Raw genomic sequence first — 15,629 nt, 5'->3', positions numbered from 1 at the left:
AGACAACCTCATTAGCCCAAAAATATCGTTTAAAGCCTCAAGAATCATCATCCATGCAACCTTAGTATTTCCCACAGCCTTCTACTAAAATCCCAGCCATCATAAGCCTTGTTGCTACCCTAGAAAACCTAGATTATCTACCAGAAAATGCCATGCAACCATCCTAACTCTCTCTCAACATGCTAAACTGATGAACTTCTACCTTCCACACCACGCTTCTATTGGAACTTGAGTTTTATGTGGGACTCCAAGTCCCACATCACCCAAACAGCTTTATAACTTCTTCTTTATAAGTGAGTTCACTCACTTACAGTTTGAAATGAATTAGGCTAAAGACATGGACCTTGGGCCTTAGACTTGGAGGGTTTGGGTGCATATATTAAATGTCAAAGATGGGCCTTAGGCCTTGGGCTCTTGGGCTCGGATGGACGAAAAACCCAAGTATCATTTTTACGTTTTTTATTTTTGCATTCAGTTTTTTCTGAAAGGATAAAACTGATCACATGAACGGTTGTAACCGTTCTTAAAGATAAATATGAACGGTTTCAACTGCTCATTTACGCCATTATATATATGGCTATCGGATTAAAAACAAGAAGAACAATTTTTTCCATCGAATCCTTCACACTTCACAGAGAAACACCACAACCAATTCGCCAAGAATCCGAGTTCGAGTGCAAGAACTTGGATTAAATAGTTGTATCCTGCAAGATAGACATCCATTGAACTGCTGCACTGGTGTAGGGACGAATTTCTGTCTTAGAAGATTGCTTCTGCAAGCCTCTATCTTCAAGGAACAAATCAGTGATTTGTGATTTTATATATAATTTAATTAAGTGTTTATGTTTTAATATATTGTATTTGTTGTTGAGTTTTTCCATTTGTAATAAAACTGTGCAAATTGTTATATATTATACACTTGACATTTGATTGGTTTTAACAATCTAAGACAGAAGTTATGGATCAATCAAATGTTGGTGCCGTCAAGCAACATGTTGAGAAACCTGAGAAGTTCAAGGGAGTTGATTTCAAATGTTGGCAACAGAAGATGTTGTTCTACTTAACAACTCTGAACTTGAGTCATGTGATCACTTTTGAGGCCCCCAAAGCACCAAAAGAGGGAGATATTCCTGCCGAAATTCTGCAGGCTATAGAAGCCTGGACTCACAGTGAATTTCTATGCAGGAACTACATTCTGAATGCTTTAGATGACTCATTGTATGATGTTTATTCATCATATAAGATAGCGAAAGAACAGTGGGAGTCTCTAGATAAGAAGTACAAGTCTGAAATGGCAAGTTCCAAGAAGTTTGTAATTGGAAAATTTCTGAATTACAAGATGAGTGACACCAAGTCTGTTGTCAAGCAAGTTAAAGAACTCCAAGTGATTGTTCATGAGTTAGATGAAGAAAACCTTGGTCTGAAAGAAGGTTTTGTGGTTGGCTCTATCATAAAGAAACTGCCTTCGAATTGGAAGGACTTTAAGATTTATCTGAAGCATCTAACTGAAGACATGAGCATGAATTAGTTGATTCTCAAATTGCGTGTGGAGGAGGATCATCGCAAAAATGAGAAGTATGATGTCTCATCGCTGGAGGCAAAAGCCAATGTTGTGGAAGAAGGTGACTCACACAAGGCAATGCACCATCAGAAGAAAAAAAAAAGGCAAGGATGCCGCAAAGAAGGTAATGACTTCTGTGAAAGGGAAAATCTTCAAGAAAATCAAAGGAGGTTGCTGGGTTTGTGGAAAGACAGGTCATAGGGCAAAGGACTGCCGCCACAAAAAGGATCAAAATTCGGGAAGTTCCAATCAAGCGAATGTTGCAGAAGATACGTTTGTTGTTGTTGTCTCTGAAGTCAATTTATTGACTAATTCAAATGACTGGTTTGTTGATACAGGAGCGACAAGGCATGTGTGTGCTAATCGGAATTTATTTGTTACTTACCAATCTGTTAATGGTGGAGAAAATCTGTACATGGGAAATGCAACTGCGTCTACCGTGGCAAGGAAGGGAAAAGTGACGCTCAAACTCACTTCCGGAAAAGAGCTTTCACTCACCAATGTTCTACATGTTCCTGATATTCGTAAGAACCTGATTTCTGGATCGCTTCTAAGTAACAAAGGTTTCAAAATTGTGCTTGAATCTGACAAATTTGTAATCACCAAAGGTGGGGTGTATGTGGGAAAGGGCTACCTGGCTAAGGGGCTCTTCAAAATGAATGTACTTTCTGCTAATGCTATTAATAATAATAACAAGCCTAGTGCTTCATCTGCTTACTTGATTGAGTCCTCTACATTATGGCATGCAAGATTAGGTCATGTTAATTTTCGTTCTTTTCAAAGAATGGTTAACTTAGGCATATTGCCAAAATGTTCCATGAACAAAGTATCTAAATGTGAGATATGCACAGAATCTAAATATGCAAGACACTCATATAAATCAGTGGAAAAATCCAACGAAATACTTGGTTTAATCCATAGTGATCTTTGTGATTTCAAATCCACACCAACTCGTGGAGGAAAGAACTATTATATCTCTTTCATTGATGATTGCAGCAACTATTATTATGTCTATTTGATTCATAGTAAAGATGAAGCTTTAAACATGTTTAAGACATTTAAAGCCGAAGTCGAAAATCAACTACACAAAAGAATAAAAGTCTTAAGATCGGATAGATGTGGTGAATACGAATCTAATGACTCTGCAGAATTTTGTTCGACACATGGAATAATACATCAAACAACAGCACCATATACTCCTCAACAAAATGGAGTGGTTGAACGGAAAAATCGTACATTGAAGGATATGATTAATTCCATGTTGAACAGTTCTGGTGCACCACATAATTTTTGGGGTAGGCACTCCTTGCTGCAAACACGATTTTGAACAGAATTCCACATAAGAAGACTAATCAATCTCCTTATGAAATTTGGAAAGGTAGGTTACCTACATATAAAACCTTGAAAGTGTGGGTTGTCTTGCAAAAGTTCAAGTGCCTCTTCCGCAGAGACAAAAACTTGGACCAAAAATAGTGGATTGTATATTTATTGGTCATGCCAATAATAGTTTGGCATATAGATTTTTGGTTCATAAATCTGAAATTGCAAACATTCATATAAATATTATACTTGAATCTACAGAAGTTGAGTTCTTTGAGGAAATTTTTCCTTATAAGAGCAACTCCACCCCTAAAGACTTTACGCCGGCACCCAGCTCATTTATCCACTTTAATGAACAGTAATAAACCCCAATGAACAGTAATAGGCCAAAGCATCTCCACCCCTAACGAAAAATAGACTAGTCAATTTCATTAAAATTTTATTATTTTTTATTACAATGGTCCTCTTATCTGACTCGTCATCGTCAGCCTCTGTACCTTCTCCGTCGTCCTCCACTTTCGCTTTCCCTTTCTCCTTCTTGTTCTCCGCCTTGGCCTCCACTTTCTCCTTCTCTTTCTTCTTCTTGTTCTTGTTATCCGCTTGGGTCGGTGCTAAAGATGGGCCAACCAGTCTCAGTCACAACCACCAGAGTGTTCTCATATCGGACGCCTCTTCCGACCTCCGCCTTGCTCTCGCCGAAGTTGTCCTCATCTTCCTTCACAGCTTCCCCTTCCGCTTCTTCCGCCTCCACCTCTTCCTTCTTCGCCTGCCCTTTTTTCTTCTGAGCTCCCTTGACCTTATTCCTCGCTGGCGCCACGGGTCACCAGCTTGATTTCACCGGCGCCACCAACTGCTTTTCTTCTTGCTCAGTCATCTTGCGTTTCCTCGGCACCATTCTCACAAAACGCACGCTAATAGGCCGGTCCCTAGCTCTGTCAATTCTAGGCTGGCCTGGAGACCAGCTTGGGCTGGGTGCCAAGCAATTGAACGGGCTGGAGCGGATTGACTGAGTCCCGGCCCCTTTTTTGACTGGGTGCCGGCCTAATGGTGTTCCGGTGGAAGTGCTCTAAAGATAGGTCATATGTTTTGAACAAAAGAGTACATGAGGTTACTACAAGAAATGACGACGATAATCATGCTTCAACTTCTAGAGTTCAAAGCCAAGATTTGGAACCACGAAAGAGTAAAAGAGCAAAAATTGCAAAGGATTTTGGTCCTAATTTCCTCACTTTTGTAATCGAAGAAAAGCCTCAAACTTATAAGGCTGCATTAGAATCATCTGAAGCACCTTATTAGAAAGAAGCTATTCAAAGTGAAATAGAATCCATCATGCAAAATAATACATGGGAATTGGTTAATTTGCCTCCTGGAAATAAACCAATAGGACACAAATGGATTTTCAAGAGGAAATTGAGATCGGATGGTACCATAGATAAGTATAAGGCTCGTTTAGTTGCCAAAGGGTATCGTCAAAAAGAAGGACTTGACTACTTTGACACTTATTCACCAATAGCTAGAATAACATCTATAAGGTTATTAATAGCTATAGCGTCTATGTACAATCTTGAGATACATCAAATGGATGTCAAGACTGCATTTCTAAATTGTGAATTAGACGAAGAAATATATATGGGTCAACCTGAAGGTTTCATTGTCAAAGGTCAAGAAAAGAAAGTTTGCAAGTTGATTAAGTCATTATGTGGACTCAAACAAGCGCCTAAGCAATGGCATGAAAAATTCGATCATAATATGATTACGAATGGATTTGTAATCAATGAAAGTGATAAATGCATTTATGTTAAGAAAACGAAAAATGCTTGTGTTATTGTATGTCTATATGTTGATGACATGCTTATAATGGGAACAAACAAAGATGTGATTAACTCCACAAAGAAAATGATAAATTCTAGTTTTGATATGAAAGATATGGGATTAGCTGATGTGATTCTTGGAGTTCGAATTCTAAGGAATTCAGATGGATATGTCCTAACTCAATCACATTATGTGGAAAAGGTTCTAAAAAGGTTTGGACATTATGATTGTAAACCTGTAGTAACTCCTTTTGATCCCATTCATAAACTTACTAAAAACGAAGAAGAGAGCGTATCTCAATTGGAGTATACCCAAGTTATAGGTTGCTTGATGTACATTATGAATTGTACAAGACCTGATATTGCTTATTCAATAAGCCGACTAAGTAGGTATTCAAGTAATCCTAGAAGAGATCATTGGAATGCTTTAATAAGGGTATTAAGATACTTAAAGCATACAATGAACTATGGTTTGCATTACACTCAATATCCCCCAATTTTAGAAGGATATAGTGATGCAAATTGGATTTCAGGGAGCACAGACAGTAAATCCACAAGTGGATATGTATTTACACTTAGTGGAGCAGCTGTGTCATGGAAATCATCCAAGCAAACATGTATAGCACATTCGACAATGGAATCAGAGTTTATAGCCTTAGATACAGCTGTTGATGAAGCTGAATGACTTAAACATTTTCTGGAAAATATTCCATTATGGCCCAAGCCTGTGACTGCAATATGTATACATTGTGATAGCATGGCTGCACATGGTCGAGCCAAAAACGCTGAATATAATGGGAAGTCAAGACATATAAGGCGACGACATAAAACCATTAGACAACTACTCAAGAATGGAACTATTTCCATTTATTATATTAAATCTAAGGAGAATATTGCCGATCCTTTGACAAAAGGCCTATCCAAGGATCAAGTGGCATTTACATCGAGGGGAATAGGTTTAAAGCCAACTCAATGAGTTATAACTTGACGAAAACCTAACCTAGCTAATTGGAGATCCCATGGTCTAGGTTCAATAGGCAAACTAGTTGAGGAAAACTCAAAGTAAGAAACACACAATCTTTACTCATTCTTATGATGGAAAATAGTATGTTGCCTGTAAGACGAAGAGGGTGAATAACTATTCTTAATAATGCTAAAGTCTTATGATTAAGATGAATAGAACTGGATATTCTTTATTAGCATTACCTATATGAGATTGATGTGGGGTCGCATCTTTGAGAATTGGTATGGCTACAATTCTCTAAAGGTCTCATGAAATCAGGATATGTTCGAGACCAAAATGAACACAATCGTATAAATTGACGTGTGTCAAGATGTGATATGTGTGATACTTATTGTTTTAATTTTACTACTAAGAATGATCAGTTCAAGATAGTAAATTCACTGCTTCATTAGGTAAAACCAATAAGTACTCACTAGAGAAGGTTCAAGTCCAAAAGACACCTATCCCGATGCGTAGCATATCTAAGTTATCTGGAAAGACATTACTAATTTAGCTAGTATCTTATTTTCAATTCAAATGTGGGGTATTGCTAGAGTTTGAATAGAAAATGTGGGGTATTGTTGGAACTTGAGTTTTATATGGGACTCCAAGTCCCACATCGCCCAAACAGTTGTATAACTTCTGCTTTATAAGTGAGTTCACTCACTTATAGTTTGAAATGAATTGAACCAAAGCCATGGACCTTGGGCCTTAGACTTGGAGGGTTTGGGTGCATATATTAAATGTCAAAGATGGTCTTGGGCCTTGGGGCTCTTGGGCTCGGATGGACGAAAAACCCAAGTATCATTTTTACATTTTTGATTTTTGCATTCAGTTTTTTCTGAAAGGATAAAACTGATCACATGAACTGTTGTAACCGTTCTTAAAGATAAATATAAACGGTTTCAACTGCTCATTTACGATGGCTGTAGGATCAGAAACAAGAAGAACAATTTTTCCATCGAATCCTTCACACTTCACAGAGAAACACCACAACCAATTCGCCAAGAATCCGAGTTCAAGTGCAAGAACTTGGATTAGATAGTTGTATCCTGCAAGATAGATGTCCATTGAACTGCTGCACTGGTGTAGGGATGAATTTCTGTCTTAGGAGATTGCTTCTGCAAGCTTCTATCTTCAAGGAACAAGTCAGTGATTTGTGATTTTATATATAATTTCATTAAGTGTTTATGTTATAATATATTGTATTTTTTGTTGAGTTTTTCCATTTGTAATAAAATTGTGCAAATTGTTATATATTATACACTTGACATTTGATTGGTTCTAACAACTTCTCTTGATCAAGTCATTATTTGCCTAAATCATGTTATCTTTGAGTCGTTGATCCAACCGGGATATTTTCTAAGACAAGCTAACTCTTTTGAGATATTCCGGCACTTGGTACGAAACCGAACCAAGGGAGACAAGAGGACGTTCTCAAAGCCCAAATCCACCTTAACCTGAAAGTCTCCCAACAAACTGAAACTTTATACATCTACAAAGGGTCTATTATTTTCATGCACATTCCTTTCTTTAGCAAACCCTAGCTCGAACATTTCATTACGATTTTTTTAAGTATTTATTTTGTAGTTTTTGGGGAATTGGGGTTGAAAGAGCGATATATCTTGGTTAAGTGAAACAATAAGTATCGTCCAATTGGCTCATGGATCAATAGATCATTCAACCGGAGTGTTTCCACCCTCCACAGATATAGTTTTGACCTAGTTGGATTAAGTTTCTCTTGTGGCTCTTGCCTATTGTAACTCTGGTAAGCACAGGCTTGGTAAGTGACTACGAACAACTTATATTCTCAACACAGACTTTGATCACGGTTCGAGTTAAGGGATCTAACCCTAACTGAGTGCTGTAGATCGAGGACCAAGATTTCTGGAAGTATGACGTGAGATACATATAACCAATATATATTCTTCTCAATAGAATTACGGAATACCAACGAGGTTTTACATGCTTAACATTACTTCCATTCACGTTTTAAGTTGGTTAACATAATACATCGAAACAGATATAGGTCATCAAAACTACTGAAACATGTAGAATTTTAATGGTGGGGCGTCCTACATCATTTTACTTTGAGGATTTAATATTTTTCAACCTTCAATTTTTATTTATGAAAACAAAGTCTATAATATATAAAGGTAATGATCAAGCGCTTTGGATACACAAAGCTCTATGATCCCCTGATATAATTCAGTTCCTTGTCCAATGTGATATATTATCTATATATAGGCATGTGTATGGTAATTTATGTCATAGCAAATATGCTTTTTATTTATTTTTTTCCCTTTCTATTACGTCCAAACCTTTAGGGCATGGAATATGGTACAGCCTGAACAAAAAAGGAACATGGTATCATCGCAATAATCCAGTATTTCAGTTAAGCTACCCGAGTTAGTCGAGGGGTAAGGGTGACTGTAGGATGATGATTAGGAGTAGGCTAAATTCATGGTTCAAAACCATCTGATATAACAAAAAAATTATTTAGTACCTCAATTCCTTTGTGCTAATTAGTAACAAGAAAAAATTTGAAATTAAACAAGAAATTTCATTGAGAATTAAACAGGTAATCAACTACAAATTACATCAATTCAGCACTACTGCGTCTTAATACAAATCTTTATACACACTTTAGTAGGCCCTTTTACATTTACTACATAAATGAGTTCACAAGATACTAGAAAACTAATGGCCACATACTGATCATAAATTACATATACGAAAACATGTGCTTGCGAGATTACCCACATATAACAAATAGGCATCTTCAAGAGCGTAAACACCTATAAGGGGGATAGATTACAGATTCCCTAATTCTGTAGAGAATGTCCAACGCCGGGGCTGTGACCTGGAGCTGTGGGCCTGAAGTCATCTACGGCATGCGCTGGTGATGGTGGTGGCTGTGCTGAACCACCAACCTGACCACTTTGTGGTGGAGGCGGAGATACAACTAATGATGCTTCAGTAGAGCTCTTACCATGCAAGTCACTTTTGTGACCTGCATTATCCTCCGTTTTGTTTTCGTGGGTTTTGTTGTTAATTGGGAGGTTTTGGAGTTCACTACTCCTTGATTTCAAATACCTTGCATCAATAGACTGAATTTCCCAGTTTAAGATGAGTAGGGTAACTAGGAATGAGCAAGTAATAAAGGTTAACTTGTTCAAGGCCATGGTGAATAGAGGGAGGGAGCTAAATGAACGTTGGCCCTAGAGTTTGATCAACTAGGACAGCAAGCAAGTTGCTAGAGCTAGCAGTTCGATCAAGCCTGCCTTGAATAATAAAGTAAACTAAGTGTACAAGCTCGTTGCTTAAACACTTCCCCCGGCGTGGGCATATATAGAGGGGAGGGCACCAGTGAGTTTCAAGTGCCAACCAGTGAGAATCTCTCTCTCTCTCTCTCTCTCTCTCTCTCTCTCTCTCCATTACTACTAGACGGGCTATTTTGGTAATAGAAATACTAGACTTAAAAAGCGAGCTAGTTCACATGCTATTTTAATATTAATATATTCAAGCTAACAACAATGTGTTGATTTCCATAATGTGAGGAACAAATGTCTCATATTTTGTGAGGGGTGTGTGTTATTGTAAGAATATGAGCATGAGTATGACCTGTAAACTTGGCTATAGGATTATAGATTAAGTAGGAAGCCTTGTTGAGAATGGATTTGTGAATCCATATTATGACTGAACTACTATTTGGAAGGAATTAGTTTTCTATATGGATTTTAATAGGAAAATCCTTGTAGAATTTGGCGTGGATTATGTAGTATATATATGGTGGTCTCTGCTCTCAGTGTATACTCAATATAAGACTAAGACCTATTATTAGTTGAGAATCTCGTTCACTGAAGAGAGGAGAAGGTTCACCACGACTTTGCTGCAGAAATCAGACATGGCAGCAGCTTCGAACTTTTCTGCGGGCATGTTTTCTCTCTATGCATTGCTTTATGATTTATGGTTCTGTGTTTTGATCACGGTAACTTGCTTTGCATGATCCTGGTGTTGTGTTTATGCTAACAGTTATGGTATCCCAAATACTTATGTATAATTCTAAAGAGTCTCTGGGGATTTAACAGACCTTTATTCATAAATCTATAATTAAAATGCTTGTTCATTGATGCTCTTTTTTCTTTGTAAAGGAAATAGAGTTTTGTTCTTAATTTTTATTCTTATTCCATGTTTATATGTTTAAAATTGTTTCGTTTATGAAAAAAAAGCCAAGAGGTGAATTAATGCTAGGTTGTTGTTTAAAGAAAATCGCATTGTATAGCGATGATGGTTACATGTTCTTCATCTTTGCGTACGTGTGTTTCATCTTCGTTTGGTTTTAGTGGTTTAGTAAGTCAAGCTTGAAAGTTTGAAAATTGGCAAGTGTGTTAAGAACATTCAACAATAGGCTAACCATATTTGATACAACAATATTCTATTTTAAGATTAGGAGGAATTGGCTATAGCATAATTATGGTATCTCACACAATGTCATATGTCTTTGCCATCTGATTTCATTTTGCCGTATTTTCTGAACAAATTCAAAGGTTTGTATCGATCACTAAGCTTTTGACAAAACTATTTGTTTACAAACTAAAGGGAAGAAAAAGATCACAGACGGCTAGCCTATCTACAATATAAAGAATGAAAGAATCATTTATTTACTAAGTTACAATTGGTAACCCTACAAGCGTATGCTCAATAAATATTCTTTTCATTCAATCTTACACTACTACAACCCAATGTGGACAGCGAAACTGTTGTGCAAATCCATGAGATGTGAGAAAGGACTTGAAAAGCATGCCGCCACTGACTTTGGAGAATCTGCAGGCGCAAGAAGGCCCGGACGACATGAGAGGACGATGTGCACTCGAATCACATAAGTAAATACAAATCCTAATCAAATAGATAATTAACAAAATCTCTTTACCAAGGAAACCAACTAAGAAGTCAAAATCCAAACTCAAATAAGACACCAAAACTAAATAGGTAACACAAACCTAATTCTTTGCATTATCCTAATTTTAAGTCGTAAAACCCAACACAGCCAGCTTTAACCATGCACGGTTAAAAAAAGTAGATCCCTTCAGCTTCGTAGAGGCCAACCCTCGCATGCCTACCATGACGAAGAATCTGCACATGCCGTCGTACAACTGTGCTTGTACATGTCTCATTTTCTTGCAAGAGACAAGACAAGTTGCAGTACTCTGCCATCAGTTAAGTTAATATTTGGAATTACAAAGTCTGGGGGGAATTAAACAAGTACGGAATACAAAGATTCTTAGGGTTGGTATTTGTTTAATATTTGAGTGAGTTTGTACAGATTCCGGAGTGCATCAAACTCATATTGAGTCCATGTCCAGAACACATTGTTATATTAATTTGGCTATGAATCAATCTCATATTAAGTCTATATGTAAAGATCGATCAGATAAAGAAGAGTCATATCAGGGAACATACATTTTGACACACTTTCTTATAGTTTTCATTACGTAACTTTTTTCAAGGATAGTCTATGAATGATGAACTGAAATATAGATATTTTCGTAATTATCAAGATAGTTATTTATAGTGAAGAAAATGAATGATTACGTTTCTATGAAAAAAACACTAAAATAACTATCATTTAATCCAACAGTTATATGATATTAGATTTAGTAATTTTGACAGTATTACTCTTCTATGTAACTAGTATCTTCCACATATATATATGTTATGCAGGTGCAAAGGAAGTTATTGTTGTAATAGTATAAGTGAATATTTTGGGTGCGAGGGAAAGTAGGTAAGTGAAAGATTATTATTTCACTCTTAGTTTTGGAAGTAAGTTATTAAGCTCATGTAATTAAAAGTGGTATATCCCTCTTTGATTGAAAGAGAATTTCATAATAGTGCATGTGTTTGTATGTATATTTTTTCTAAGAGCACTTCCACCCATCGTACCATGGCAAAGGGGGCTACTGTTCTAGTACAACTCCACCCATTTTAAGAGTTGTCATGACCGTTATTATTCATAATTGTTTTAAATACATAATTAAATGAATACAACCTTAAGGGGAGGGATCTCCATTTTTTTCAAAAAAATGGGGAGCCTTCTCCTGACCATTGGATGAAATGGGTGGTTAAGATTAAATAGCTGATATACAGAGCTGATATAATCTTTCTTTTTCCCCTTTCTTTTCTGGTTCCCGCCTCTTCCTTGCGACACAGACGCACATCATCTCCCACGAACAAAGCTTCGCACCAGCCAAATCACAGGCCATCACGAATAACCTTTGAGATTTCAAGTATGGGTCTCCTCCTCATTCACTATTTTAGATGATTAATTTGAAATTTGGGTTGAACAATTGGGGTTTTTTCTGATTCGGGATGTTCAAATTTCTATTTGCAGACAAACAGGGAAACAAATCCAAAGTGTGATTCGCTCAGCTTATAAGGTTGACAGACAAGCAGCAGCAGGTATGCAAAACCGTTTTTTACTCTAGAGTTTGATAACATTAAGCAGGTAAAAGGGGAGGCGAATTAGACATTTTGCTTCTGTTGCTTGAACATTGTTTTTTCATTCTATTAGGTTTGAAAGATATCCTTAGAGAGCTTCCCAGAAGAGAAGTACCTATGTTTCGACAAGTAGGGATACGTAACGGTTATGGTGGACAGGTAACCGCGGTTATTTACCCATAACCATTTATGCTCATACCCGCATAACCGTTTACCCGTTGGGTAATTGCATAAACAATTATACTCATACCCATAACCGTTTATAAACGGTTAACCATACCCATAACCATGTACCCATTTAACCATAATTGTTTACCAATTTAACCATAACCGTTTACCAATTTAACCATAACCGTTTACCAATTTAACCATAACCATTTACCCGTTTTTGAAGTCGTTGGACCTTTTTTTACCCATTATCCCTTTTTTTACTCGTGTACACGTTTTTTTTTAACAACTTGAAAATTAAAAAAGAAAAATTTGTCATGATTTTCGTTTTCTAACAATTAAACACCGTTATAGGTACATGTTAGCATGCATTTCCCTATTTTAATCATTTAATTCCTCATATAATTCTAATAATTGAAATAATAGTTTACAAACTATATTTTTCTGTTACACCCAAGCAAGTCTTTAATTATAATCCATATGATTACAAAGTAAAGCTTTTAAAAACAAAAAGTAGTCATTATCTTGAGTACTAGATGATTTAAAGCTCCAAAACATTCCAAAACTAAACACTTTCGAACACCAATGGATCCATTTGCATAGAGGCAAATTGTGGCACTGTATAACACTGATGAGATTGAAAATTGTATACGATGCCCAGATGTATTAAACTAAAACAACAAATCTTACAAACACTGATACTCCTGTAAGAACTTACTAGGCCCTACATACTAATTTCGCATTGTAGAACATAGACGAGATTAAACATTAAGTATATGATCCTCAGATGAATAACATTAAACTAACAAATTTGACAAACAAAGATGTCACTCCAGTTTGAATCACCACTAAGCCCTCACTTATACAATCCAATTGTTCCGATTGAGTCAATGGACAAACAAATATCAAAAAACTAAACTTTCATTGCCTCATAACCTCTGTAGAAACCTACTAGAGTGAATTCTCTCAACTCTGAGTCCGCAGATGAAAGATAGATGAGCGGCAGAAATGAGATAGAGGGCAACGAGGAGGGAGATATGAGTAGAGGATGGGACGTTTGAGAAATTGAGTTCAGAGAGATTGAAAGTTTAATTTTTTTTTTTTTTTAATTTTACATATATTAAATTAAATGGGTAAATGGATACCCGTTTTAACCGCAGGTAATACCCATAACCGATGGATACTTGTTATAACCGTTGGTAATACCCATAACTACCCATTTAAATTTCACAGATAAACGGTTATACCGATAACCATTGTTCGTCTAAACGGTTACCCATAATCGTAACCATGAACTTTAAATGGACGGATAACCACGGTTATCCAAACCCATGGGTATTTTGCCCATCCTTAATCACAAGTGAGTTAGTCGATCACATTATTGCACTTACCTATTTCTTCCTTATCTAGAAGTCGAAAACATATATCTTAAGTACTTAAAATTCATAAATACGAAACCCACTAAAGAAAACTGACCTTGAAGAGGTTTATCATCTTGGAAAAGCATGTTACTCACATAGGTAGTTCACTAAAAATCGAGAGGCAGTGGATAATTTGAGTCATTTTCTTTAGGGTTTTAGGGTAAAGACCTTTTGAGTTCTAATTCAAATTGGTTATAGATTTTTCTTGAATAATTTGAGTTTTGTTCTTCTTTTCAAGTTTTGTTGATGCTTTTTATTATTCTTTTTGGTGTGGATGTTTGATTGTGCTAATATTCATGTTCAAGTTATGGAAGCTAATGAGACGGCTATTGAAGTTACGGGGAACTGATGAAATGCCTATTCAAGTTATGGAAGCTATGGAAGCTAATGAGATGATTATTGAAGTTATGGGAACTGATGAAATGCCTGTTCAAGTTATGGAAGCTAATGAAATGCAAGTTCCAATGGAAAATCAATCATAAATTGTAGTTGGTATTTGTTTTTTCTATCCTCAAGTAACAGATGAGTTCAAGCTTACCATAGGTCAACGTTTCGAAACATTAGACGGAGTGCTTGAATTTTACCACAACTATGCAAGGGAGGCTAGGTTTAGTGTCTGAATGCATTCAAGTAAGAAAAATAAGGATGGTGAGATCACGAGAAAGGAGTTTGTGTGCAACAAAGAGGGAAGTAATACAAAAGATTGGATTGGCGACGAACAAAAGCGTCATGGATTAACCAAAGATTGTTGTATATCGTGCAATTAATATATCAATAGTTGAAATGTGTTTGTTGTCTTTGATGTATAATGGCATTATTATTGTTAATCAACATTTTTATGATTAATATATCAATAGTTGAAATGTGTTTGTTGTCTTTGATGTATAATAGCATTATTATTGTTAATCAACATTTTTATGATTTCTATTTTGGTTAATTGCAGGATGAGCAGCACTCATTGTCCATAGGAAGCTGATCTCATTTTTTTGTTCCTAATTTGCATGGTGTTAATGAGGTTCCTCTGTTTTGCATAAGTTTATTCTATGAATTTGGAGGAATTGGCCATGAACTTGCAAGATAAGGAGCACTCATTGTCCATACGAAGCTGATCTCATTTTTTTTGTTCCTAATTTGTATGGTGTTAATGAGGTTCCTCTATTTTGCATAAGTTTATTCTATGAATTTGGAGGAATTGGCCATGAACTTGAAGGAATTCACGTATTTTGTATGACTTTATTTAGAAATTTATAGTTCAATGATAAAGAACAATAGCCTACCAACTTTGGAGGCAACATGGAAGACATCAAATGCCTTTTTTTATTTCATGAATATCAATCCAATTCTTTTACAATGCTTCTCATACACAGTGAAAAATAATAACAATTTACAAAATGCCGATAAATAACTTCGGAGTCAACATGGAAGACATCCGCAACTTCTTTTTCATATTGCTACTTGCTGCTAATTTACTAAAGCTTGAGTTTTGCAACTTCCTTTTCATACTCTGCTTGTTGGTTGCTACTCATCAACTTAGCAACTCAAATAGGAAATTTATGATATGAGTGAGGCTTCCTTTTGTAGACCAAGATATGAAAACAGAACAAGAACTTGACCAAGACTCTGTGATCTTGACGTTTAGCTTCCTATTTGAAATGAATAAATGCCTTCAATTGATCTTCACTCTCCCATGCAGTGCCATAGATCCTCTGCAGCATCGGTTTCTTTTCATCTCCTTTGCAGCATCAGTTCCTTTAAATTTCCATCTTAAGACTCAACACAAACACTGTACATTTCAATTGTGTAGCTAATAAAAATATCATTTACGCACAGTTTCTGCACATTAAATC

At 36.2% G+C, this 15,629-nt stretch overlaps 1 protein-coding gene across 1 annotated transcript; it reads right to left on the bottom strand.

Annotated features, from left to right (window-relative positions):
- Positions 1-8,520: 8,520 nt before the first annotated feature.
- On the bottom strand, positions 8,521-8,880 carry LOC103957634 (precursor of CEP5-like). Its single transcript, XM_009369820.2, has one exon. The coding sequence runs from the start codon at positions 8,878-8,880 to the stop codon at positions 8,521-8,523; it is 360 nt and encodes a 119-aa protein (XP_009368095.2).
- Positions 8,881-15,629: the final 6,749 nt, after the last annotated feature.

The sequence above is a fragment of a genome, unplaced genomic scaffold (genome assembly GCF_019419815.1).
Source record: "Pyrus x bretschneideri cultivar Hongxiangsu unplaced genomic scaffold, Pyrus_bretschneideri_v1 Contig8, whole genome shotgun sequence".
Taxonomy (NCBI): Eukaryota; Viridiplantae; Streptophyta; class Magnoliopsida; order Rosales; family Rosaceae; genus Pyrus; species Pyrus x bretschneideri.
The sequence above is the reverse complement of the archived record's forward strand: the minus strand, read 5'-3'. Positions and strand labels throughout refer to the sequence as shown.